General features: G+C 41.7%; 1 protein-coding gene across 1 annotated transcript; it reads right to left on the reverse strand.

The window, feature by feature from the left end:
* LOC129851009 (coiled-coil domain-containing protein 3-like) lies at positions 1–27,984 on the reverse strand. The gene is made up of 3 exons (XM_055917154.1): positions 27,190–27,984; positions 18,056–18,230; positions 1–2,303 (listed from the first exon to the last, which is right to left on the reverse strand). The coding sequence occupies exons 1-3, from the start codon at positions 27,543–27,545 to the stop codon at positions 2,019–2,021; spliced, it is 816 nt and encodes a 271-aa protein (XP_055773129.1). The 5' UTR covers positions 27,546–27,984; the 3' UTR covers positions 1–2,018.

Here is a 27,984-nt window from a genome sequence, read left to right on the forward strand (position 1 = left end):
TTTGTAAAAATGAAAGTTTATTTTTGCCATTATTTGCTATCATACATGAATTAAAGGTTAAAGGCAACCAGATGCTTATTGTTTGAAAAGGACATAAACATACAAGCCAAGTACAACACATAATAGGAGACTAGGGATGCCTCTCCGTTCTGACACAGGAAAAGATTTTACGGTACCACATCATGCCTCATTGGCTAGTGGTTGTATTTATTGAGTGCTCAGCACCCTGTTTCCAACATAAAAACAAAATTTTCCCTCAGTATACAGTAACTGTATAAAACTATCCACAAAAAGCTGGAATCTTAAACAAATTAACAATAAATGTGGAAGTCCTTGGGATAGTTGTTCTTGGTTAATAATGCCCACATAAAAATAGCTGAATTTTAACAGAATTTGGGGGGTTTCAACTGAATTTAAAACCCCTAGGTATCCTTGCTAATAAGAGTCTGGGCATGTTTGCTAATATCATATTAATATTATTTAATATACCATGAGGAGTGTGTTTACCTGTTCTTATGGCCAACCATACACTATCCCTGTGTTTACAATCCTCGGGCCTGAAAATTGGTTTACTGTAAGTGCAGTGACGGTGTTGGGTGTGCTGTGTTAAAAAGGGAGGGTTCCGTACATTCTGTCCTAACTGGTCCAAGGCAGCTCTTGTTGTTTGGTGTGAAATGGTAATGGCTGGGACTGCTGAGGGAAGGGAGAGCTGATCAGAGCCATAGATATTAAGAGTTCAGCAGATTATTGCCTGTGTTGTCATTAAATCAAACTCCCTGTACTCTGTTAGCCTCGCAAAGCCGCCTGATCCTGTGAGCTCACACAAATGTTGCTGTATGGATATCAGTCTGGTATTTACGAGGCTAGTACTCTGTGACTTTGGATCTGATTCATCATCAGTTGTTAAGGACAGAATTGAACCTTTTACATGTAACACAATGCAGGTGATCTTAGCCAGCAGGCCTATGACTGGTTTAAGTTCAGCATCCTCAAGTCAGCAGTGTGAGGTCCCTGGCATGGTATTGGCATCACACATGTAGCCCTTGTCTTGACTTTCCCACTAGTTCTCCAAAAGGTGTCAGCTACTACGGCAGCATCTCACCTGGCATTGAAATGGCATGGAACTCCACTCTGGGGAAAAACCTGCCAGCAGGAAGGCCTGGGCATGTTTGGGATTTGCGAGGTGGGTAGAAATGACAGGGTGAGACTTTATTGACCTTATTGAGCTGGGACCAGCGTTGAGCTATTTACAATTTGTTCAGTTGTCAATATTATATCCTCACAGGATAAGACTTCACAGAGCAGCACTGATCTCTACTGTATGGTAATGAGGTGAGGGGAACTAGGAAAGGGGGGATATGGGAGCGAGGTTGGGATTAGATATGGGGTTAGGAAGGCCCGGTGGGATGAGATGGGGACTTTGTGATTACCATATATCCCCTAGAATGCATTTTTGTAAGGAAGCAGTTGTATAACCAGTGAGTCATAATGAAGCATGAGAGCTGTCTTAGTCTGTGGTTGGAAATCACATTTGATCCAAGCCAACGTTCCCCTCAAATTGTCCTGCTACTCTTTCTGTGGTAAGAAGAGTGACACAATGTGATTGCTATGACAAGAAATGCTTATCACATTGTAGTGTAGGCATTTCACATAGATCTAAACAAAGTGTATGTGTGTGAAATAGGTGTGAAATGACTGCATTCATATTTAGAAATGTTGAAGGCTATTCCATAGCATTATATTAATGTAGGGAAAAATAAGAAAATTCTGAAGAATACAAAACATTTTTGATTTGCTGAAAGGACTTTCTTCTAAAGGTGTGACTAGTCTGCATCACATTAAGGGTATGCAATTCCTCTATCTCCTTAACTTGTGACATGATACAGTATTACATACAGTACCTATCTTTAGCATACCTATCTTTCCCCTGATGTCACATACTATACAATCCTTATGTCCTTTTATAGAACCTGTTCATGTCTGCAGTGCAACAGGTGGTGATGGCGGCTGGTTGGGGTTCAGTTTTTAATCATCTTGGTGAGGATCTTTTTGAGTGCGGGTCTCTTCTGGTCCTGTGTGGTGTCTTGGTGTGGGTGGGAGGGCTTGGCGTGGTGCAGCTGTTTCAGGGGGAGGGTCTGCTGGTCCTTGGTGTCTCGTTTGGCCTGGCGTAGGAGGCGCTTCATGTTCTTCACCTTGTCCCGCAGGTGGCTGTTGGCCTTCTCCAAAGATCGCACCTTCTGGGAGAGAGTCTTCACCCTCTCCTCCTCCTCAAACAGGGCTTTCTGCACCGTTGAACACAGCAGCTGGAGGAAAAAGGATGTTAGTCAACAGGAAGTGAGAAAAATGCAACACAGATTGAGGTTGAGAATTGTTAATTGATTCAGATGATGAGTGAGTTCAGAGAATAAAGTCTCAGGCTGTTGTTTAACATGATGACCACATCCTTATTTTAGACTTTTGATGATCCATTACACAAACCCCAAGTTGTTACACTAATTCAGCCCTGATTCTTTGGATCATCTGGTTACTCAAGTTCCTTATCCAGTCTTAATGTTTGGAAATCTATAATTTACTTCAAAAGGCAAAGATATTAATCTCAAAACCTCTTAAAAAAAACACATTTCAGAAAACAAATGCTTGCCTTGTGTGAATATGCTAAAATGGTAATGATGTCAATCCACATGAATTTATTAATAGAGATAAAAAATAAAAATAAAACAAGTTTAGAAACTGTTCCACTTCAGTGATGGAAAGTCTGAGACAGATTCAACATTTTTTGTTTTAACTTCTATCATATGTCACGAATTAGACCTAAATCCTTTGAAAGATAATACATTGAGATTAAGGAGGAAAGACATCGGCTAATTTACTCTCCATGTGTTTTTACTTGTATGCAAAATTCTATTTTTATTTGTTCAAACATCTTTTTCAGGTTGCTAGGAGATAAAGCACACTACCGTTCAAAAGTTTGGGATCACTTAGAAATGTCCTTGTTTTTGAAAGAAAAGCACATTTTTTGGTCCATTAAAATAACATCAAATTGATCAGAAATACAGTGCAGACATTGTTAATGTTGTAAATTACTATTGCAGCTGGAAACTGCAGATTATTTATGGCATATCTACATAGGCGTCCAGAGGACCATTATCAGCAACCATCCCTCCTACGTTCCAATGTCATTTTGTGTTAGCTAATCCAAGTTTATCATTTTAAAAGGCTAATTGATCATTAGAAAACTCTTTTGCAATTATGTTAGCACAGCTGAAAACTGTTGTTTTGATGAAAGAAGCAATAAAATGGGCCTTCTTTAGACTAGTTGAGTATCTGGAGCATCAGCATTTGTGGGTTCGATTACAGGCTCAAAATGGCCAGAAACAAAGCACTTTCTTCTGAAACTTGTCAGTCTATTCTTGCTCTGAGAAATGAAGGCAATTCCATTTGTGAAATTGCCAAGAAACTGAAGATCTTGTACAACGCTGTGTACTACTCCCTTCACAGAACAGCACAAACTGGCTCTAACCAGAAAAGAAAGAGGAGTGGGAGGCCCCGGTGCACAACTGAGCAAGAGGACAAGTACATTAGAGGGTCCAGTTTGGGAACAGACGCCTTACAAGTCCTCAACTGGCAGCTTCATTAAATAGTACCCTGTATGAGATCTTCAGTTTCTTGGCAATTTCTCGCATGGAATAGCGAGACATTTCTCGGAACAAGAATAGACTGACGAGTTTCAGAAGAAAGTGCTTTGTTTCGGGCCATTTTGAGCCTGTAATCGAACCCACAAATGCTGATGCTCCAGATACTCAACTAGTCTAAAGAAGGACAGTTTTATTGCTTCTTTAATCAGAACAACAGTTTTCAGCTGTGCTAACATAATTGAAAAAGGGTTTTCTAATGATCAATTAGCCTTTTAAAATAATAAACTTGGATTAACTAACACAACGTGCCATTGGAACACAGGAGTGATAGTTGCTGAAAATGGTTCTTTGTACGCCTATGAAGATATTCCATAAAAAATTGCCGTTTCCAGCTACAATAGTCATGTACGACATTAACAATGTCTACACTGTATTTCTGATCAATTTTATGTTATTTTAATGGACAAAAAATGTGCTTTTCTTTCAAAATCAAGGACATTTCTAAGTGATCCCAAACTTTTGAACGATAGTGTACATCTCAAAGAGACTGAGTGAGAAACCTCTATGTCCAACATACTAGCCAACTGCCATTTAGTATACACATCATCAACCCAAATAAGGAATATTCCCTTCATTCAAATAAGTATGTCGCACAACTTCAATGATTAACAATAAACACAAGGAAATGTGTTCAGAATGATAACATGTGTCATCATTTAACAGTGGTAGCACTGAGGACAGTAACCTAGCATGTTGATTGTGTTAAATCATCTAAGACAAACAGTTAAGTCTACTTGTATTTCATTCACAGGCGAGCTTGTGGCACCTTATTTGGGGAGGACGGGCTCATAGTAAAGGCTGGAACGGAATACATGGAATGGTATCAAACATATCAAAGACGTGGTTTCAATGTGGTTGATACCATTCCATTTACTCCATTCCAGCCATTATTATGAGCCGTCCTCCCCTCAGCAGTCTTCTGTGATTTCATTAATCTCTTTCCCTTTTGAAAGAGTTTAAAACCATTTGTTATATCCTGTGTGATTTTCAGTCCTGCTGTTTTTGATAAGTGATGGAACCCCATGTACAGGGGCTTTGTTTAACGGGCAGGAGTTGTGGAACGTAGCATTCCTTGGCCTGTCCAGCAGAAACAACAGCTCATATATATGTCTTTCAGCATATTCTGGGCTTTTATTATGAGTGAGCCACAAGAGGTTGGATTTTTTTCGTTAGCAGCAGGCGTGCCTGTGGCCAGAGAACTAATACAGAGAAGGAAAGAAAAGGAAAAATAGAAAACATGTAATTTAAACAGAACTAATCTGATGGGGGGGTGGGGGGTTCTCTCCAGGGAGCGGCCTAAGGACATGTGGAAATATGAAAGTGGTTGGTAGAAAGATGCATGGCAAATGCCTTGTGCATTAGAAATGTGGTCAGAGTGGTGGGTGAGCTGCCCCTTATGGTCCTAAGTAGCAGCCTCCAACACAGAGCTGAAACCAAACAGTGTTAACGAAAAAAATGATATATTTTCATTTATTTAACCTTTATTTAACTAGGCTATTAATGCTGGGGTCTTGGTCACACTTTATTTGGATAGTCCAGATAATCCATCTGTAGATGCTCTACAGATGATCATGCTATCAACAAACTTTCTGTAGATAAGCAACTGCTTGCTAAGGTTACGGTTAGGTTTAGAATAAGGGTTAGGATAAGGGTTAAGGTTAGGATTAGGGTAAGGGTAATGTTCAGGGTTAGGATAAGGTTTAATGTTAGGGTAATGTTTAAGTTTAGGGTTAGGAAAAGGGTTAAGGTTAGGGTAAGGTTTAAGTTTAGGGTTAGGATTAGGGTTAGTAGATAGTTAGATGAAATGTTACTGATAAAGCATCTACAGATGAGCTATACATATAAAGTGCTACCAGGGTCTTTCCTGGGAGAAGCATACAGTGGCTTGCGAAGGTATTCACACCCTTGGCACTTTTCCTATTTTGTTGCCTTACAACCTGGAATTAAAATTGATATTTGGGGGAGTTTGTATCATTTGATTTACACAACGTGCCTACCACTTTGAAGATGCAAAATATTTTTCTTGTGGAACAAACAAGAAATAAGACAAGAAAACAGAAAACTTGAGCGTGCATAACTATTCACCCCCAAAGTAATTACTTTGTAGAGCCACCGTTTGCAGCAATTACAGCTGCAAGTCTCTTGAGGTATGTCTCTATAAGCTTGGCACATCTAGCTGCTGATATTTTTGCCCATTCTTCAAGGCAAAACTGCTCCAGCTCCTTCAAGTTGGATGGGTTTGGCTGGTGCACAGCAATCTTTAAGTCATACCACAAATTCTCAATTGAATTGAGGTCTGGGCTTTGACTAGGCCATTCAAAGACATTTAAATGTTTCCCCTTAAACCACTCGAGTGTTGCTTTAGCAGTATGCTTAGGGTCATTGTCCTGCTGGAAGGTGAACCTCCGTCCCAGTCTCAAATCTCTGGAAGACTGAAACAGGTTTCCCTCAATAATTTCCCTGTATTTAGCGCCATCCATCATTCCTTCAATTCTGACCAGTTTCCCAGTCCCTGCTGATGAAAAACATCCCCACAGCATGATGCCTCCACCACAATGCTTCACTGTGGGGATGATGCTCTCAGGGTGATGTGAGGTGTTGGGTTTGAGCCAGACATAGTGTTTTCCTTGATGGCCAAAAAGCTCAATTTTAGTCTCATCTGACCGGAATACCTCCTTCCATATGCTTGGGGAGTCTCCCACATGCCTTTTGGTGAACACCAAACATGTTGGCTTCTTTTTCTTTAAGCAATGGCTTTTTCTGGCCACTCTACCGCAAAGCCCAGCTCTGTGGAGTGTACGGCTTAAAGTGGTCCCATGGACAGATACTCCAATCTTTGCAGCTCCTTCAGGGTTATATTTGGTCTCTTTCTTGCCTCTCTGATTAATGCCCTCCTTGCCTGGTCCGTGAGTTTTGGTGGGCGGCCCTCTCTTTGTAGGTTTGCCGTGGTGCCATATTCTTTCCATTTTTTAATAAGGGATTTAATGGTGCTCCGTGGGATATTCAAAGTTTCAGATATTTCTTTATAACCCAACCCTGATCTGAACCACAACTTTGTCCCTGACCTGTTTGGAGAGCTCCTTGATCTTCATAGTGCTGCTTGCTTGGTGGTGCCCCTTGCTTAGTGGCGTTGCAGTCTCTGGGGCCTTTCAGAACAGGTGTATATATACTGAGATCATGTGACAGATCATGTAACACTTAGTTAAATAAAGTCCACCTGTGTGCAATCTAACTATGTGACTTCTGAAGGTAATTGGTTGCACCAGATCTTATTTATGGGCTTCATAGCAAAGGGAGTGAATACATATGCACCCACCACTTTTCAGTTTAGAATTTTTTTGAGTTTTTTGAAACAAGTAATTTTTTTCATTTCACTTCACCAATTTGGACTATTTCGTGTATGTCCATTACATGAAATAAAAATAAAAATACATTTCAATTACACGTTGTAATGCAACAAAATGGGGAAAATGCCACTGGGTGTCACACCCTTGCCTTAGTTATCTTTATTTTCTGTAATATTTTGGTTAGGTCAGGGTGTGACAGGGGGGATGTTTGTGTTTTTGTCTTGTCTTGGGTGGTTGTAGTGTCTAGGGGGTTTTGTTAGAGTGTATGGGTTTGTGTTGAGTGTAGGTATCTAGGTATGTCTATGGTTGCCTGAATGGTTCTCAATCAGAGACAGCTGTCATTCATTTGTCTCTGATTGGGAGCCATATTTAAGGCAGCCATAGGCATTGGGCTGTTGTGGGTAATTGTCTATGTTCTATGTTGCATGTGTGCACTTAGTTCGTTTTAGCTTCACTTTTGTTCGTTTAGTAAGTGTTTGTTTTTCTTCATTAAAAGAAGATGTCTTTTCTCCACGCTGCGCCTTGGTCCACTCATTCGTCTCATAACGATCGTGACACTGGAGGTGAATACTTTTGCAAGGCACTGTACATCAACAACAGCCTTAAATCAGCCATAGGTGAGCTTCAATGCGTGTCCATCTCCTAAAACATTGATTCCCTGCTCTGATCCTAATGCTTACACATGGAGCTGAGTAAAACATTGACGTAAATGCACTACCATCTCTGATAGGACTGTGTGGAAGGGGTTTTATGAAATTCAAAAAATTTGGTGGCTGCTGCCATCCTGCATCACCAATTAGTGTGTCACTTTATGTTATATTTCCCTACATTTGTATCCAGTGTGGTTTCTTCTGCAGCTCTGCCACAGGGCATTCTATCAGCTGTTCGGGCCCCAAATCAAATGTTATTGGTCACATACACATGGTTAGCAGATGTTATTGTTAGTAGCGAAATGCTTGTGCTTCTAGTTATGACAGTGTAGCAATATCTAACAAGTAATCTAACAATTCCACAACAACTACCTAATACACGCAAATCTAAGATAAGGAATGCAATAAGAATATACATATAAATAGATGGATGAGCAATGACAGAGTGGCATAGGCAAGATGCAATAGATGGTATAAAATACAGTATACACATATGAGATGAGTAATGCAAGATAAGTAAACATTATTAAAGTGGCATTATTAAAGTGACTAGTGATCCATTTATTGAAGTGGCCAATGATTTCAAGTCTGTATGTAGGCAGCAGCCTCTTTGTGTTAGTGATGGCTGTTTAACAGTCTGATGGTCTTGAGATAATAACTGTTTTTCAGTCTCTCGGTCCTAGCTTTGATGCACCTGTACTGACCTCACCTTCTGGATGGGAACGGGGTGAACAGGCAGTGGCTCAGGTGGTTGTTGTCCTTGATGATCTTTTCGGGCCTTCCTGTGACATGTGCTGTAGGTGTCCTGGAGGGCAGTTAGTTTGCCCCCGGTGATGCGCTGTGCAGACCGCACCACCCTCTGGAGAGTCCTGCGGTTGTGGGCGGTGCAGTTGCCGTACCCGACGCTGATACAGCCCGACAGGATCCTCTCAATTGTGCATCTGTAAAAGTGTGTGAGGCTTTGATGCGCTGTTGCACCTTCTTCACCACACTGGCACCCTTTATTTAAATTTTATTTATTACATTTTTGAAAATGCACTGTTGGTTAGGGGCTCGTAAGTAAGCATTTCACTGGAAGGTCTACACCTGTTGTATTCAGAGCATGTGACTAACATTTGATTTGATTTGTCTGTGTGGGTGGATCATTTTAAATTGTCCGTGATGTGTACGCGGAGGAACTTAAAACTTTCGAGAGAGCCATGTTTCTGTGAAACAGAGTATGTTACAATCCCTGATGTTTCTCTGGAAAGCAACCCTTGCCCTGATTTCGTCGACCTTGTTATCTATAGAGACTGGACATTAGCGAGTAATATACTCGGAAGCGGTGGGTGGTGTGCGCGCCTCCGAAGTCTGACCAGAAAACCGCTGCGTCTTCCTCTTCTCCGGTGGCATTGTTTTGGGTCAGCCTCTGGAATTAGTTCAAATGCCCTGGGTGGTTCGGACAAAGGATGTGGACGGTGCAGTTGCCGTACCAGGCGGTGTTACAGCCCGACAGGATGCTCTCAATTGTGCATCTGTAAAAGTTTGAGGGTTTTAGGTGACGTCGTTCTGATATCCAATAGTTCTTCCTGGCTGTATGTAATATCACCTGGGCTAACAATGTAAGAAATAATATATAAAAAAAACTAAATAATGCACATTTTCCTAAGTACCAGAAGCGAGGCAGCCTTCTCTGTCGGCACCATCTTGTTACAGAAAAAGGGTAAGCAGACTGTAGGCAGATTGCCCCAGGCGGTAGAGCAGTGGTCCTCAACCGGTCGATCTTCAAGGCATTCCTAGACGATCACCGGACATTTCTGTAGAAAAGCCAAGGATAAAGGTTTGCCCTCCTTTTCTTTTGTTATGCATGTTGCGCTGTTTCCAGTAGGTGCACTTGATTCAGAAGCCCTATACATCGGGTAAGGAAAGTGTTCCCATTTTGAACCATTTGATTTGTCTGAAAAGACAAACTCTGCCTACCCTGCGTACCGGGAGATCTGGGGTTAAATCGAGTGTGCCTACTGAGCTGGCCAATCGCATAGCTGGCCAATCGGATAGCCGTACCTCCAGCTTCCACGACCCCGGACAGAGAGACTGTCAAAGAATACAGCAAAAAGCTGTTTTTTTACGAGTGAGTTCATGTTTAAGTTTTTATTCAGCACTGTCCACACTGTTTTTATTCAACCCTATTACAAAACACACTTCTCCCTACTTCCACTCGCTCTGCAGCTGAATTGAATGAGTACCCAAGTGTTTCGATAGCCCTGCGTTTTGATGATTAGTAGCAGCTCGTTGTGTATTTTAATATCAAGGAATATTGCACTTTCTCTGGTCATATGAACATCATGAATTAGTGCATGAGGCAGATGCGGTGTGACTGGAGTTTAGCCATGAGGTGGAAGACGATGTCCCCTGTTTTTCTGGTCAGTCTCACCAGAGGAAAGGAAGGAGAGAGCAGGATCTGTGAGAGGCTGACCCTCTGTTGTTCTCTCCCTCCCTCCACTGAGACTAATGCTGGGTTCTAAACAACAGGGAACTGAGAAATCTCAGACTTCTGACTTCAGTGCATTCGAGACAACTGGTAACTCTGGAAAAAAAACTAGATCCAACTAGAAACATTTTTGAACGATCATCCTTCTTGGAATTCCAAGTCGGAAACTTAGACGTTCCAACCTGAAGATCACTGGCGTCATGATTTGACCTTGAGTTCCCAGTTGTCTTGTAAGCACCATGACCGTCAGATGCAAGCACCATCAGTCCAGTAAAATAAAAAAAGACATTATTTTCAAATTATTTCAATTTCTGCTCAGCAGTGCCTTGCAAAACCAACTGATCTATTTTGTTATCAAAGCTCGAGATTTGAAATGTATTATGGTCTGAGAAGAACAATATTGGCGGGCTAGGTATATACCAAATATGCTGTGATAATGCTATGGGCGCCGGAGGGGATGGCTGCCGTTTTATGGGCTCCTAACCAACTATGCTATTTTGTGTTTTTTTTGCACTGTTTGTAACTTATTTTGTACATAATGCTGCTGATACCATTTCTTATGACCGAAAAAAGCTTCTGGATATCAGAACAGTGATTACTCACCTCGAACTGGATAAAGATGTTTCTTTAATTAATGAGTCCGACGCAAAGGATATACTGTTTCTCCGAGACCAGGCCCAAATCCCCATCATTCACGTGAAGAAAAGACAGAAATACATGGGGCAGAGATCAGGGTGCCATGTTAGAATTCATCGGCGAGTGGGCAACCCGCCTCTACCATGCGTTCTATTTGCCAACGTGCAATCACTGGAAAATATATTGGATGATCTCCGTTTGAGACTATCCTACCAACAGGACATTAAAAACTGTAATACCTATGTTTCACCAAGTCGTGGCTGAATGACAACATGGATAATATACATTTAGCTGGGTTTTCTGTGCATCGGCAGGACAGAACAGCTACGTCTGGTAAAACGGGGGTTGGGGGTGTTTGTCTACTTGTCAATAACAGTTGTAGCACGATGTCTAATATCAAGGAAATCTCGAGGTATCGCTCGCCTGAGGAAGAGTACATCATGATAAACTGTAGACCACACTATCTACCAAGAGTTTTAATTTATATTTTTCGTATCCGTATATTTACCACTTCAAACCGATGCTGGCACTAAGACTGCACTCAACAAGCTGTATTAGGCCATAAGCAAATAAGAAAATGCCAATCCAGAAGCGGCGCTCTGAGTGGCCGGGGACTTTAATGCAGGTAAACTTAACTCAGTTTTACCTCATTTCTACCTGCATGTCAAATGTGTAACCAGAGAGAAAAAAAAAAACTCTAGACCACTTTTACTTCACACAAAGAGACGCATACAAAGCTCTCCCTCGCCCTCCATTTGGCAAATCTGACCATAAATCCATCATCCTGATTCCTTCTTACAAGCAAAAACTAAAGGAGGAAGTACCAGTGACTCGCTCAATACAGAAGTGGTCAGATGACGCGGATGCTAAACTACAGGATTGTTTTGCTAGCACAGACTGGAATATGTTCCGGGATTCATCCAATGGCATTGAGTAGTATACCACCTCAGTCACCGGCTTCAGCAACAAGTGCATCGACAACGTCGTCCACACAGTTACCATACACACATATCCCAACCAAACGCCATGGACTACAGGCAACATCCACAACGAGCTAAATGCTAGAGCTGCCGCTTCAAAGAGCTGGACACTAATGCGGACGCTTATAAGAAATCCTGATATGCCCTCAGACAAACCATCAAACAGGCAAAGCGTCAATACAGGACTAAGATTGAATCCTACTACACCGGCTCAGACCCTCGTCATATGTGGCAGGGCAAGCAAACTATTATGGCCTACAAAGGGAAACCCAGCCGCAAGTTGCCCAGTGATGCGAGCCTATCAGACGAGCTAAATGCCTTTTATGCTCGCTTCGAGGCATGTAACTCTGGAGCATGCATGAGAGCACCAGCTGTTCCGGACAACTGTGTGATCACGCTCTCCGTAGCTGATGTGAGCAAGACCTTTAAACAGGGCAACATTCACAAGGCTGCGGGGCCAGACGGATTACCAGGATGTGTACTCAGAGCATGAAATTGGACCAACTGGCAAGTGTCTTCACTGACATTTCCAACCTCTCCATGAACGAGTCTGCAATATCTACATGTTTCAAACAGACCAGCATAGTCCCTGTGCCCAAGAAAGCGAAGGTAACCTGCCTAAATGACTACCACCTGGTAGCACTCACGTCGGTAGCCATGAAGTGCTTTGAAAGGCTGGTCATGGCTCACATCAACACCATAATCCCAGAAACCCTAGATCCACTCCAATTTGCATACCGCCCCAACAGATCCACAGATGATACAATCTCAATCACACTCCACACTGCACTTTTCCACCTGGACAAAAGGAACACGTACGTGAGAATGCTGTTCATTGACTACAGCTCAGCGTTCAACACCATAGTGCCCTCAAAGCTCATCTCTAAGCTAAGGACCCTGGGACTAAACACCTCCCTTTGCAACTGGATCCTGGATTTCCTGACGGGCAGCTCCCAGGTGGTAAGGGTAGGCAACACCACATCGCCACACTGATCCTCAACACGGGGGCACCTCAGAGGTGCGTGCTTAGTCCCCTCCTGTACTCCCTGTTCACCCATGACTGCGTGGCTAAGCACGACTCCAACACCTTCATTAAGTTTGCTGACGACACAACCGTGGTAGGCCTGATCACTGACAACGACGAGATAGCCTCTAGGGAGGAGGTCAGAGACCCGGCAGTGTGATGCCAGGACAACAACCCCTCCCTCAAGATGAGCAAGACAAAGGAGCTCGTGGACTACAGGAAAAGGAGGGCCGAGAATGTCCCGATTCACATCAACGGGGCTGTAGTGGAGCAGGTCGAGAGTTTAAAGTTCCTTGGTGTTCACATCACCAACAAACTATCATGGTCCAAACACACCAAGACAGCCGTGAAGAGGGCATGACAACACCTTTTTCCCCTCAGGAGACTGAAAAGGTCCCCAAATCCTCAAAATGTTCTACAGCTGCTACATCGACCGGATGCATCACCGCCTGGTATGGCAACTGCTCGGCATCCGACCGTAAGACTCGACAGATGGTTGTGCGTACGGCCCAGTACATCACTGGGTCCAGGCTTCCTGCCATCCAGGAAGGCCCAAAAAATTGTCAAAGACTCCAGCCCACCAAGTCATAGACTGTTCTCTCTGCTTCCGCACGGCAAGCAGTCCCGGAGCGCCAAGTCAAGGTACAAAAGGCTCCCTAACAGCTTCTACCACCAAGCCATAAGACTGCTGAACAATTATTCAAATAGCCACCCGGACTATTTACATTGACACCCCCTCCCTTTATTTTTACACTGCTGCAATGCGCTGTATATTATCTATGCATAGTCACTTTACCCCTACCTACATGTACAAATGACCTCGACTAACCTGTATCCCCACACATTGATTCTGTACTGGTACCACACATATATATATATATATATATATATATAGCCTTATTATTGTTATTTTATTGTGTTGCTTTTAATTACATTTTTAACTTTATTTAGTAAATATTTTCTTAACTCTATTTCTTGAACTGCATTGTTGGTTAAGGGCTTGTAAGTAAGCATTTCACGGTAAAGTCTACACCTGTTGTATTCGGCGCATGTAACAAATACTATTTGTTTTAATGTATTAGGCCAAATCTCACTCCTAAAGAACTGTTTTCATTATGTTAATGTTAATTTTTTTTAGGTTATTGTCATGTTTAAAAAAAAATCTGAGCGTTAGATTGCGATAGTGATATTGACTCAGAAAAGGTTGTAGAGGCTCAGCAGGTAACCATTTTGTAAAAATATTTTTAAGGGATTTTCTGACTTTATTGAACATATAGAGGGAGAGGATGGCCGTGGGGAAAGATAGAGAGGTTGTGTGAAAGAGCAGTTAGCCGGATTCAAACCTATGCCGACACTGTAGATACAGTATGTGTGTCGGCGGCTACGGCATTACCTCAAGACCAACCAGGCCACTCAGCAGATAACCCTAAACAACAAATTCCAGGTAACAAAATTAGATGGAAGGAGAGGTGGAGCTGTTTTTTTAACTGGGTGTGTGTTTCACTCAGACCAGAGGTACCTATAGTAAAGTCCCTATCTCCACATCTCCCTACCATTGTTATGGGACAGTCCATGGTTTCCTAAACCAAGCTCCATTGTGGACACATACCTATTTAATTGCCCTTGAACATGTCTGGAGTCTTGAATATATCTGGACTGTGATCTGAGCATCTACCTCCCACGTATGGTCCACACCTGCACAGCAGCTACAGAGTTGGGGTGCTTGCTTCCAAAGCCTGAATGCTATGCCTATCATATCTTTCCCATGGCAGACAACCCAGTTTTAAAAATAGTAATACATTCAACTGTTTACACAACCAAACCAACAAACTAATCTCAAGTGGCAGATGGAAGATTTACCACTGTGGTCATAATGGTAGAGACCTAGACTCAACAGAAACATAGACATTATATGCAATTTTGACACTCATCCAGTAAGAATTTTAGTAAGAAATATATTTCCAGTCTTACTGGGACATTTTCCCACGTTAGCAGAGGGACATATTCAAGGTTTTTGAGGGAAAACAGCTGCGTGCCCCAGTTAAGAGTATCCCAGTGGGAATATAATTCATTATGAGCCATTCCATTCAGATATTTAGTTATAAGAGTGTAATCATACAAATTACTTTGCATTACCTTGGCTTTGCCTCTGATTTCAGATTTGAGCTGAGCTGTGGACGTTAATGGAAACATAAGCCCATTCTTATTCTGTCAGAGAGACAGAAGGCTTTTATGTGTAGTCAGCACATGATTGGAGTTCAATGAACGGAATCCAGAGACGTTGAAATGCCAGATTATTAGTTACTATGGAGGGACTATGCATGACACTATGACGTGATCACGAGTGTTGATCTTGCAAATTGACACTGAAATGTTGAGTTGAGCCATGAATATGTTATGCAGAAATGTGTAGACATCATACTCATCGGTATGTTAATTAGCATTTAGGTATTTTACAATGTGTATGAGGCAGACTTTTCCCACAAACTACTTCAATCTGGATTATATGAGCAACAATGTCCCGCCGACCACGAGACAGGGCTTTGAAACTGATCCAATAATTTCTACCTATATAAACAGTCATCACTAAACTGATGGCTGCCCACCTACCATAACATTGGTATGAAAGGCTCAGGTACAGGCAGTACAGTCTAACCTGTTGGGGATGGGGGCGCTGTTTAGACTATTTATGCTAATGTGGCTAATTTTTTAAACGGCTTCCCACAAAATCCTTGATCGTACAATATGCATATTATTATTATTATTGGATAGAAAACAGTCTATAGTTTCTATAGGAGTTGAAATTTTGTCTCTAAGTGGAACAGAGCCCATTCTACAGCAATTTCCCTGACATGGAGTCAGATTTGAGAAACGTTGGCCACTTTTCTGAAGTCATTTAAACGGGCACTGTCGTTGCTATGACTATACGGACACTTCTTACGTCTTCCCCTGGATGCCTTTACGTGATGACGATTCCAACGGGCTCGATTGCTCGTTCACAGGCACTACAAATGAAAAAAACCTTTAGCTAGCAAGTCTTTTCTTGCTGCGTAACGCGCGTGGAAGACACCGACCCTCTCCTGTTCCAAGCATTAGTTTAGCCTGTTATATTTCTCCGGTCATCTTTTCACTCGTTATAGGAGTTACAAACATCACAAAGTAGTTAATTTAAAGCGTTTTATAGCAATTTATATCCGTTTAGTGCGATTTTGGGACATTTATTTTTGCAACGATGTGAAAAGTTGGGAACGCTTTTCAGTTCATCCCGAACGTAGTTGACATTTCCACATGGCAAGAGGACAGCTTTCCACCAAAAGACGATTTCTCCCAAGAAAGGATCCTTTGCCCAAGATACTGATGGAAGAACAGCTCAAGGTAGGACATTTTTATTATGATAAATCGTGTTTCTGTCGAAACATTTTAGTGGCTTAGGACGCCATGTTTTTTGACGTAGCTTCGCTTGGCGCAAACTGTATTGAAAAGTAAGGATAAATTAAAAAATGTAATAACGCAATTGTATTAAGAATTAAATTGTCTATCAATCCCTGTCCACCCTATATTTTTTAGTCACGTTTATGAGTATTTATGTATAAGAGTAGATCACTGTCTAAGTGGCGCAAGGACGTTTTCTTTACCAGCTTGTCTACATTTCACATTGTCTAACCATGATTTTGGTGGCTAAATATAAACATTTTCGATCAAACTGTATATGCATGTTGTAATGTGATGTTACAGGAGTGTCATCGGAAGAATTCTGAGAAGGTTAGTGAAAAAATTAATATCTTTTGGCGATGTTGACTTTTATCGCTCACTTTGGCTAGAATCAATGCTGGGCTGCTATGTGCTATGTGCTACGCTAATATAACGATTTATTGTGTTTTCGCTGTAAGACACTTAGAAAATCTGAAATATTGTCTGTATTCACAGGATCTGTGTCTTTCGATTCGTGTATGCTGTGTATTTTTACGAAATGTTTGATGATTAGTAGTTAGGTAAACACGTTGCTCATTGTAATTATTCTAGTCCATTTGTGATGGTGGGTGCAATTGTAAACTATGCCATATACCTGAAATATGCACTTTTTTCTAACAAAACCTATCCCATACCATAAATATGTTATCAGACTGTCATCTAATGAGTTTTTTTGTTGGTTAGGGGCTATAAATATCTTAGTTTAGCCGAATTGGTGATGGCTACTGGTGTTGGTGGACAAATAAAAGATGGTGGAATATGCTAATGTGTTTTTAGGTAATAGATGTACATCTTTACATATTGTGTCTTCCCTGTAAAACATTTTAAAAATCGGAAATGTTGACTGGATTCATAAGATCTGTGTCTTTCATTAGCTGTATTGGACTTTAATGTGTGAAAGTTAAATATTTTAAAAAAATATTTTTTTTGAATTTCGCGGCACTGGTTTTTCAGTGGGGGGGGGGGGGGTGTGCCGCTAGCGCCACGCTGATCCTAGACAGGCTAATGAATGTAAGTTCTGTGCTCATTGTAGAAAACCCCATAGATGGTTAAAAAGCCCGCTGCTCCCTGTCTCTCAGCCACATCCCACATCTTGCTCTACAGCCAACATACTCTACCCTACATTGACACACATGAAAGAGAAGCACAAACCAAGGGGATTCTGACTGCCTGGACCAACTACTGATCAGAGCAGGGCCTCCATCCACCACCCAAATAATTCTGGTCTCCCAGACACCAAGAACATATTACACTTACAAGCCTTTCCTCACTGGACCTTTGAAGACTGTGGTTAGCCCTAACCACAAGCCACCATTAGCAGAATGATTTCTGGATAGCATGCATTTCCAACCCCTGTGAAGTGAGGGCTCCTATTGCGATCCCTTTCATGATAGGCAAAGTTCCCTGATTGGGGGTTAAGGGTAGGTTAAGCATAACATACAATGCTCTGCAGCACTGCCCTTTAGTTAATCCTTACTGGGCTCTCAAGTGCAAGTGATCATGGAAGACTTGCTAGGACATAGTACGCTGAATGCTACCTCAGCCATGGAGGGACCAAAATGGATTAAGGGGGAATAGCAAGGAAAATTGATCAGCTGTCTATTAGAGTGTCTGTCAAAGGTTTCCTGCATGTGTTTTGATGAGATTCTTCCAACCTTGGCAGTTTTTCTTTGCCAGTCTTGCTCTTTGGTGGTATAGGAGCTGCTGTTTAGGAGTTGCTGTTGATGACTTTCTTAACAACGGCACATAAAAACCGGAGTGATAGATTAGTTGAATTCGTACCCGGCTGTCCTCCTGAGCCTCCCACTCTGGGGTGTAGTTGTGGACCATGGTTCCGGCTGTGCAGTTGGAGAACTGGAAGAGGCTAGCGAACATGCGGTGGTTCTCTGGTGTGTCTGGGAAGATTGGGTCTTGGAAGTTAACCCCGTGGGGGATAATGCTGTAGTTCTCATCCATCCTGGGAAACAAAGATAGACAGGAGATTAAGATGCATTGCATTTGAATTCCATGCACACGCACACAGAAAACCCTCATACAGTATGGCTCTGAGACTGAGGTATGGCAGCTTGTGTGATGCTGCCGTTGGTGTCAGGCAGGATTAAAATAACATGTATTTTATCTTCCTTAGTAGCTATGTTTCCATCCAATTGGTGACAGATTTCTTGCGAATATTCTAAATTCCGCATTAAATTAAAACAATATGCACATTTTGCCACCAGATGTGTTTACATCAAAGGCTGTGCGTGATGACGTAGTGCACATAACATACCTTTTGCGGTTAAATTCCCATGTACCAAATAGAAACCCATTTAACTTGTACTTTTTATCTCATTTTCAACTCTACTGATGAATTTTTCACAAAAGATTTTGTTTTATATAGCGAGTGTGCTCACTCTGGTATCGGCACATGCTAGAGCACATATGGCCTACATGATGGGATACTATTATGAACAAAGGAGACAAGATTATTTTTATTTGTCAAAGGCAGCCAAGCATTGATTATCATGTTACCAGAATAAGACCCTTGATATTTATTGGAAAGGAGCATCAAGCTCATCACCTTGCACTTTCATCACCCTGTAAAGTTCTTCATAATTGATTTAATCTGTAACCTAATAAACTGCATGCTTTCCCGATGAGTAGTAGTGGGAGGACCACAGAACATGTCATCGCGTGACTCCAAGTTTACTTTGATATGATGGTTATTATATCAGTATTTGCGCATAAAAGTGTTTCCACCAATATTTTTAGAATAATTAATATTATCGACACGAAAAGATCCCACCTTGTCTAGCGTATTTTGTTTTGTCAACATTTGGAAAGTTTACTGAAAAATGTTCTGTACTTTACTTGCATAAAAAGGTTGGATTAAAACCTCTGCCTTGGGCCACATCTGTCTAATAAAACCTCCAATCGTGTGAAGTAGGGGAATACCCGTTGCATAACACAGTTAGAGCACCTGCAGTACAACATTATGACACTTCTTCAGCAGCTACACTAAAGCACTTATGCATAGCAAAGGCATTTGGCAACACATTTATATTAACCTTCCAGCGAAACATTTAATGTTCACATCTGAACTCATCCAAACAAAGTGGCATACTCTCCTCAATTCCCTCTGTCTCTAACTTCCTCCCTTATTTCTCCTTTCTACCCCTCTCTTGTTTTCATTCATTATGGTGTTGAACCATGTCACTGCTAACCTCTCACAGCAGACATCTGCCTTCACACACAAACACACACACACAAACCACATGCATTCACACGTGCACGCACACACGCGCACATCACACACATTCACATGCACTTACACACACACACACACACACACACTGATACATAGCTAACAAAATAGCTACACGGACCGAGTTTACCTTGTATCTTTATTGACCATTAATTTCAATATTTTCACTGTCTCTATGCACACTCACATGGCCATACACACTCACACACACTGTCACTCCAACACACAAACACTCACTCCATTTTCTCACTCACACATAATATGCACATACATTTATACTGACTCTACACACACACACACACACACACACACCTACAAGCTGCTGCTACTCTGTTTATCTCATATCCTTGAAACTTGAAACACACACACACACACACACACACACCACATCAGGACGGAAATGAAGGAAGTCCGTTATCACATCTCAGGGTGGCAAGAGAAATATTAATACAACAACATGGCATAAATTAACAGGAAATTTGGTTTGGTCTGCCTCTCGTTAAGGGCATTGCTCCTTTCTTTACTGTGAGCTTTGGTTGCTTTCCAAGGCCAAGCCTGAGGAAAAGTTGACCTTTATTTCCCATTTATGTTTGTGCTACTCGATTACAGAAAATAGATCACATAATGGCCTGCAGAGTTGAAAAGCAATCATCAAGCCCATAAGTGGTGAAGGAAGGAGAAGTGTGTTCCATTAATAGTTTCTTAAGGCAGGAGAATGTTAACACCGCTGGAATGACATGGTTTTGAATTTGAAAGGATCTGATTATCAGGAGTTAAACAGCTGTGTTATCCAAATTATTAAAAAAGAATCAACCTCTGACAGACGCTTAAACCAGTGATGTATCTCACGTAACATTATACCTAACAGTATCTTCTTCAGTCAACAGTTTCCATGACCCCACCCAAAAAATAGCTTTGAGTCCATAGATACTGTGGCCTGGTTATGCAGTCTTATAGCTGTTATTTTTAATGTTGTTAGAGTAAAACTGGAATGGACCTTCAATCCACACGGGTCACATTTTCTCCAGCTATTAGAAGTGTGTCAGACTGAGGCGGAAGTGTTAGCTTGGAGGTTGACACTCGACAGCAGGCAGTCCATGCATCTGGACTCCATCTAGTCTCCCTTGTGGGACATCAAAAGCTTGCTTATTGTTTCTCTGTCAATCAAAACGTCGGTCAGTGGCTGCATACGTGTTTGCATACTTGGGGTTTTGGGGGTGATGAATGAAAATCGAGGATGGCACAAAAATACAAAATAAAAAGGTACCTCATGAGTGTTTGTGTGTTGTCAGCTCTACACTGTAAAAAGTGGGATGGCTTTTACTTATTGGTATGATCTAAAATGACGTTTTGGTTCATTCAACCTATTCTATTTAATTTGTCTGGAATGAAATAAAATAAAAAAATATTATTTTTTAAATTTTCTATTGTGTTATTGACTGTACGTTTGTTTATGCGTAACTTTGTGTTGTTGTTTTCGTCGCTTTGCTTTATCTTGGCCAGGTCGCAGTTGTAAATGAGAACTTGTTCTCAACTAGCCTACCTGGTTAAATAAAGGTGAAAAATAAATAAAAAAAATGTAAAAATAATAAATTTGACAGATCGATGTGATTTTTTAAATAGAATGATTGCTTCTAAATTGCTTTCAACACCTCATACGATGGCAGCAATGTTGCAGCAGCAGCCTATCAGAAGAGTTAGGGGCGTGGCTATCAGGCTGTTCTTTTCGGACACCCGTGAGAGTGAATGTCATTTAAATGAATCTGTTATGTTGTATTCTCTATGTGAATGTCCCACGTGAGCATAGACATTACGTTGGCGTCATGGAACCACCTTTTTCTACTGAAACGTATAAAACCCCGGTGTAAGCTAAGGTTGCAAATGGTTGAATTTCTAAGACCAAAACATGCTGGGTGACGCTGGTGTGTGAAATGGTTTAAACTACAACTCTACCAAAGGACAAGACTATACGTGGATCATTGGCTACACGGCTGGAAATGGTTCAACTCTGAGATTATCGATCCCCACAGAATAAGAGCAAATCTTAGACGTATAATTACTAGTCTGCAGCTAGAAATTACGTAAATCTAGAATGAGAATACTGACAACTGCCGAAGCATCTATTCTATGACAACATTTCTGAATGATACTCTGAAGTATCATTCTAACCATCTACAACCATAAAAAGCAGAGACTCTGAATAACCCTACAGGATGATCGAGGATTCCAACAGAGAAGACAACAGCGACATACGGGCGTAAATATGTATACATTGCAATTATTCTTGAATGAGCGGCCGTTCAGGTGCAAAGGATTAGCATTTCAATGAATATAATTATAGACTGTGTGTAATGAATCCATTTTGTCTTTCCCACTCTCAGTCCCACCCCTTTCCTTTTGTCTACCAAGCTGTCATATCAGCTTAGCCCACTAGGGACTTTTCCATCATTGTTATTAACCAATATCTAGTGTTTGTTTGTTTTGTATTTCTGTGATTATTTAGTTAGTTAGTAAATAAATAATTAAGCCAATTTGTACATATGTTGCAGATTCATAATTTATGCTAGGGTTCGTGCAGATAACCAATAATTTTACAAAGTTTGGAATGAGACTGACGGAAGGTAAAGATTAATAGAAGACTGTACTCGATGAGAAATGAAAATATCTGAAGTGTCACGTATACTCCCTCTCCAGCCTCTAGGTCATCAGGCGGCTGATTATCCCGCACACCTGTCACCATCGTCTCGCGCACCTGCACCTCATGACACTCACCTGGACTCCATCATCTCCTTGATTATCTTCCCTATATCTGTCCCTCCCCTTGGTTCTTTCCTCAGGTGTTATTGACTCTGTTTTCATGTCGGTGTGTTGTTTATGTTTTGTGTTCATTGTTTATTTTATTTATTAAAACACTCACTCCCTGAACTTGCTTCCCGACTCTCAGCGCACTCATTACATGAAGAGTCAATTTGGGAAGTAGAGACTATAAACATTTTCCCGTGGTGCCCCGACTTCCTAGTTGATTAAAGTTGACCTGATTCGTTTAATCACGTAATAATAATTATACATAGAGAATTGATTTGATAAAATAACAGTCTTCACATGTAATGACACGACACAAAGTAGAACATATGCACTTCCAGCACGGAATCTGTAATGATACTTGCTTGCAATGATACTAAAGAGCTTGGTAAAGTTTTCATTGGTAAGCTAGTTACCATTTGATTACACTATTGAAGTCAATAAATGTGAAAGTCTATGTAAAGAATGTGATATGAGTAATGATTTCATGTTATTGTACCAACTGAATTTATTGATACAGGAAATGTATTTAATTGCTTGTAAGCCAATTTGTATTGGTAATATCAAATGGAAAAATCTACTTGGAACAATATGAAAAAATTGGTTGTATTTACATTAAATGTTAGTTAAGATTTAGGTTATTTATTAGGTTTTACCAAAGGGGGAAAAGTAAGTTGAGTTTTGAAAGAAATAGGTTGCAACTTAATGTTTTTTGGTTGATCCAAAGAGTAATTTTTTACAGTGTATGTTTTTGTTTGACCCAGACAGCCTGATGTTTTGTCCCTACAGTGGGGGTCACTCATAATGTTGATAATGATGAACTACTGCGGCACTGGAATGTAAGCAGGGGCAACACAAGGTCAACCCTGAGAATTATGTGGATGGGGAGAGAGGATCCGGAGGGAATAACACTCTGTGTTGTACTGTTGGCCCCAAAAAATGCGCATGGTTCTAATTACCAGACTATTTAGCACAGACACAAGAACATACTCACAATGGACATGACCACTGATAATGGCTGTGTGTGTGTTCATTTCAATGGCTTTGAAATTAATTTCACTGCATATTTTGAGGGACATTGGAACCAATATCTTCCTCAAAACAATAACTGATGCTGGTTTTAATTAATTCCATGCTCCCGAGACATGAATCCTTCCCCATCCTGATAAGCATGGCTGTGTGGATTGTTTTATATATTTCATAAACTGTATGTTTTGTCCCTCTTTCTTTTTCTCTACCTTCCTCCATCCCTCACTCAATCGTTCTCGCCCTCCCTCCATCCCTTCCTCTCTCACTCTCTGTCTCTCTCTGCTCTGTTGCATGTTGAGGGTTGTGGCCAGTGTTTCCCCTACTTCACAAGTCTAGCATGTAAGTTTTGAGACATTTGGTCCCTATAGGATTACAACTCGATGTATAAACCAACCAAATATTCCCAGATGGCGCAGTAATGTCAACCAGCACTAGTAAATGCAGTTTAATGGCCAATGTTTCCACTGGTTTCAATTTCTTCTCAGCTTCTACAAATTCCATGGCACTTAGCAGACACATAATTATGTCCTAACCACTTGACGTATACATTCCCAAACAGTTCCGCAGTCAATGGTTGTAGAAAGAAATTGCTATCTTAAGAAAATAAATGTCTCTACTGGTTTAGCCATCCTGGATGCTGTGTCTGTATTAGCCAGCTATATTGTCAAAGTTCTGCCAAACCAACGTATTGTCTCCATTACACTCTCAGCATAAGGTATCGACTGCATACAGTACAGTCAATGGGACAGCAGTTATAGGGATTATCCTGTGTTTCAAACCCTAATGGCTTCCAGAGAGCGTACGCGTCTGCTGGTTCTCAGACCCTTTTTCAAATCCACTCTCAAATTCCCCAACTTTAAACAGAGCTCACTTCCCTCTCTCTCCCATTTTTCCACACAAAAAAACCTGGTCCTCCCTAGGGAAGCTTGTCATCTAGTCTTAACATTGTTTAGTCAAGAGCATGTTGGTTTAATTAATGTTTCCATGCAGCCTTTCTCCTATTTCTTTGCTTTTCTCTGACTGTTTGACTGGTGAGTTTTGCCCTGTCAAAATGGGACCAGCTGGCTAGTTGGTTCATGGTTCAGCCACACACCAAAGAGTCAAAGGAGGAAGTAAACAAAAGGGGAACCGCTGGGATGTGCAATATACCTGAGCCAAATACCAAGCCCTCTCCATGGTGATGGAGACTAAGGCAGACACCCTGGAGTCAATTCCCCCAGTAGCACTATGCTGTGTCTCTCAGTTCTTCAAGCAAGCATCCTTTCCTGTCCTGCTTACAGTACATACGTGAACTCAACACAATGGAGAGATTATAGCTATTGTTTATTGTTCTCAGTCAGTACTTTCACCTATTCTATCTTTCCAGATTGGTGATTCTTGGAATTAAAACATAGGGTAGGAGGCTTCTTCCAAACTACAGTAGCCCTCTCTAGGGGCAGGCAGCTGAGTGTCTTGAGGCTTAAAGCTCGCGAGAGCACCACCACTGCATTGAGATTTATTGACTGAACTTGTGGAGACATCCTTGAGAGTTCAGAATTAAGGGCTGTCATGACTTCTTCACTCCATTTGGCTAGATGAAAGCAAGTGATGAACTATTAAGTCATAACCGAGACATGAACTGTAAAGCCTTAACCCACAAATTATACTCACAGAATCACCAAGAATAATAATCTGTCCTTCACTTTGTTTAACAGCAGACAAGCAACAATGTTATGGGATTGAGATGACTACATTTGGCACAGACAGGCAGACCAATCAACAAGTCTACAGTTTCGGTCCTGTGGGAGACTCCTTGTTGCATTTTTTCATATACTAAACTCCCCTTTGTCCTGTCCTGAGCAGTCATAGTTGTGATTGATTGGGGAGGCTGTTTCAGACTGTGTCGTTTGGGGGGCTTTAACAGGAAATGGGAGCTCACTGGAGACTCTGATGGAAACTTTTCAGCACTAGCTTGCTGATTCAGCGCCTGAGAGAGCCAGCGTTGCAGAACAACGAGAACAATGCTTTCTGGAACTGGAGACTCCTCTGTTAAATGTTTACGACGGATGTCTGAGATTAGCTGAGAAGCTGCAGAGCAACACTAGGGGCTCCGGCAGACCCCCCACCTCCATCCCAGCATCATAATGGAGGGAGGTAGTCCAGAGATGCATCAGAGGAGGCATATTCTAATATAGGATTTTTATGTAACTTTGAGTGACAGTTTAACACAGCACTTTTCATGTATACGTAGGATTTTTTATTCTAGTTTTCGTAGCACACTGAATCCTTGGACCTGTATGTCTGTGTCTTATTGTGATCCTTATTAGGTTGTTTCCTTCCATGGTCCCTGGCTGATTGCAGGGCTAATCCCTATAGTTTGTAGTTTCAGGATGAGGAGACTTTCAGATCAGCAAAAACTTCAAGGCCTTATGGGTTTCCCAGTGATGGAGAACGGCTACATAGTGACACCATCAACCTTTCCTCTCAAACAGAACACACAAGTTCCTGTCTGTGTGTGTGTGTGTGTGTGTGTGTGTGTGTGTGTGTGTGTGTGTGTGTGTGTGTGTGTGTGTGTGTGTGTGTGTGTGTGTGTGTGTATTGACTGGCAGCAGGGTGCCTATGAACCTGGGGTCTTCAAAAAAACAATAGAAAATGTAGCTGGCCATCCAACTCATCAACAAAACACACACATGTACACACACTCTCCCCCTGACTATGTAAACACACAGTCATTACTGTACTTGGCCGTGAACCTCCATACGAAATAGCTGAATACTCCACACTGGAATGCCTTTGAAATACTCTTTGATAGAATGTGCACTTATATGTTCTAGGTGCTGAGAATGAAAGAAACACAGGACATGAGACATGTTAAACCTGTCTGCACAAGTTCATCTCTCAGAACAGAAGGCTTGGTGTCATTCATCAGGGTTGTTCTGTGTTTGGGATACAAAGGACTTCCCAGCCAGCCTGTGGTTGGTGTGGAGATAATACCCTCAGCCTAAACTTCCAGCTTTAAGGGTCTCCCCTAAGCAGTTGGGAACTGTCAGACTCTGTAATTATAGAAGCTGGAATGCCATGGGCACTTTGACAAAGACTGATGCGTTGTTCCACTCTAAAACCAAGGGAGATAAGTATTAAGGTGTCAATCATCTCACATTATGAAACCTGCCTTTGTGGAAACAAATCTACTGATATGCTGTAAATTGTGTAAGGCATTTTAACTATTACAAAGTAGCACAGATGTTTTACCTATAATATGTGAGACAAAGTTAACTTTGGGTCAAACGTGTTGGGTCTCCCAACCCCCCACCCCCCCCCCCCCACCCCCCACATTAGGACCTGTGACAGGTGTGACATCTGAGCAAATGTGCATCATGCATCTGTCCATGGTAGACATTGTAGTATCATTACAGGCGTAACTTCAGAATGACTGGTACCTGATCCTCTTTTCAATCTGTTGCTTTTTATCTCACAATCTAGCTACTCCATATAACACGCTTCATATCATACACACACACACACACAGACACACACACACAAACAGCAGGTTTGGGTTATTATTCTTGCTGTGTTTGCATCCCAAGACAATCCTAAGGGCCAGACCATCACTCTCAACTCTATTTCACCAAGTATTCATCAAACACAAGTTTCTCATCTTGACTGTAAAAAAGAATAACAGCTGGAAATGTAAGGGTTATATTGTATCTAGACACAAGTTCAGGCAATTACACAGCCAAATCACGTATGCCTATTTTCTGTTGAATTATGATTGTGTCATTTCTGACTTACAAAACTGCCAAGTGTGGCAGCTTGACAGTGATAAAGGCACCTCCAACACCAGGATGTCAATGTATCTTACCTCAAAAAGAAATAGTAAGAGTTGTTCTCCACTGCGCTGTAGGAGTAACAGGGGAAGTATCCCAGCCCGGTGACATTGAACCGGGAACCAGCAGGGACCTCCAGCATGCTGCCCCACGCCTGGTCGCATTGCAGCTCGATCTCGGCAGAGAAGAAGAGGTCCGTGTCATACTGCCAAGGCAAGTAGTTGTACACACTGTATGAGTCCTTGTGCAGCGCAAGCACCTTGGCGAAAACGATAATCTCCGCGAGCTCCGCGCGGCACGCCTCCGTCTGTGGTCTCCAGTCATGGGGCAACTGGCATCCCCAAACTCCGCTGAAACAGGTCGCCAGAATCAAAGCCAAAATAGCACCCATGGCAGGCAACTGCGGGTCTCGATTGCAGCCTCTATGAAACGTAATTTTGTGGCAGTGATGGGTGAGCGCTACAGGACCAGTGACTTCTCATCAAACTGTCCGACAGGACTGTATTCCATGGGCTTGTGTGCAAATGCGCAGCACCAATGTGACATATAGTCACTCAGTTGTTGCAGTCAAATATAATAGCTCCGCAGCAGTTTATTGATTAAGTTCTCTCATGCAAACCCCTCTGTCCTCCCTCATCCCCTACTGCACGCTAGGCTACACTTTGTGAGTGATGATCTAATATTACGCGCAGCTCCCCTGTATCCTGTAGAATAGAATGAGGCGCTCAGTGCGCTTTATATCTGACACTCTATTCTAACCTAACGTAGCAGGCGTAAAAATACGTCTGAACGGAGGGCCCACATCTGGTTTCCTGCTGAAGAGGAAGCTA

This window comes from Salvelinus fontinalis, chromosome 3 (assembly GCF_029448725.1).
Source record: "Salvelinus fontinalis isolate EN_2023a chromosome 3, ASM2944872v1, whole genome shotgun sequence".
Lineage (NCBI taxonomy): Eukaryota > Metazoa > Chordata > Actinopteri > Salmoniformes > Salmonidae > Salvelinus > Salvelinus fontinalis.

What these genes read in the sequence shown, in the direction of transcription:
- LOC129851009 (XM_055917154.1), bottom strand. Translation starts at nt 27,545, where the DNA reads ATGGGTGCTATTTTGGCTTTGATTCTGGCGACCTGTTTCAGCGGAGTT. An exon ending in TCTTACTATTTCTTTTTGAG is followed by an intron (nt 18,231 to 27,189) that starts GTAAGATACATT and finishes TTTGTTTCCCAG; the next exon opens with GATGGATGAGAACTACAGCA. An exon ending in AGGCTCAGGAGGACAGCCGG is followed by an intron (nt 2,304 to 18,055) that starts GTACGAATTCAA and finishes TTTTTCCTCCAG; the next exon opens with CTGCTGTGTTCAACGGTGCA.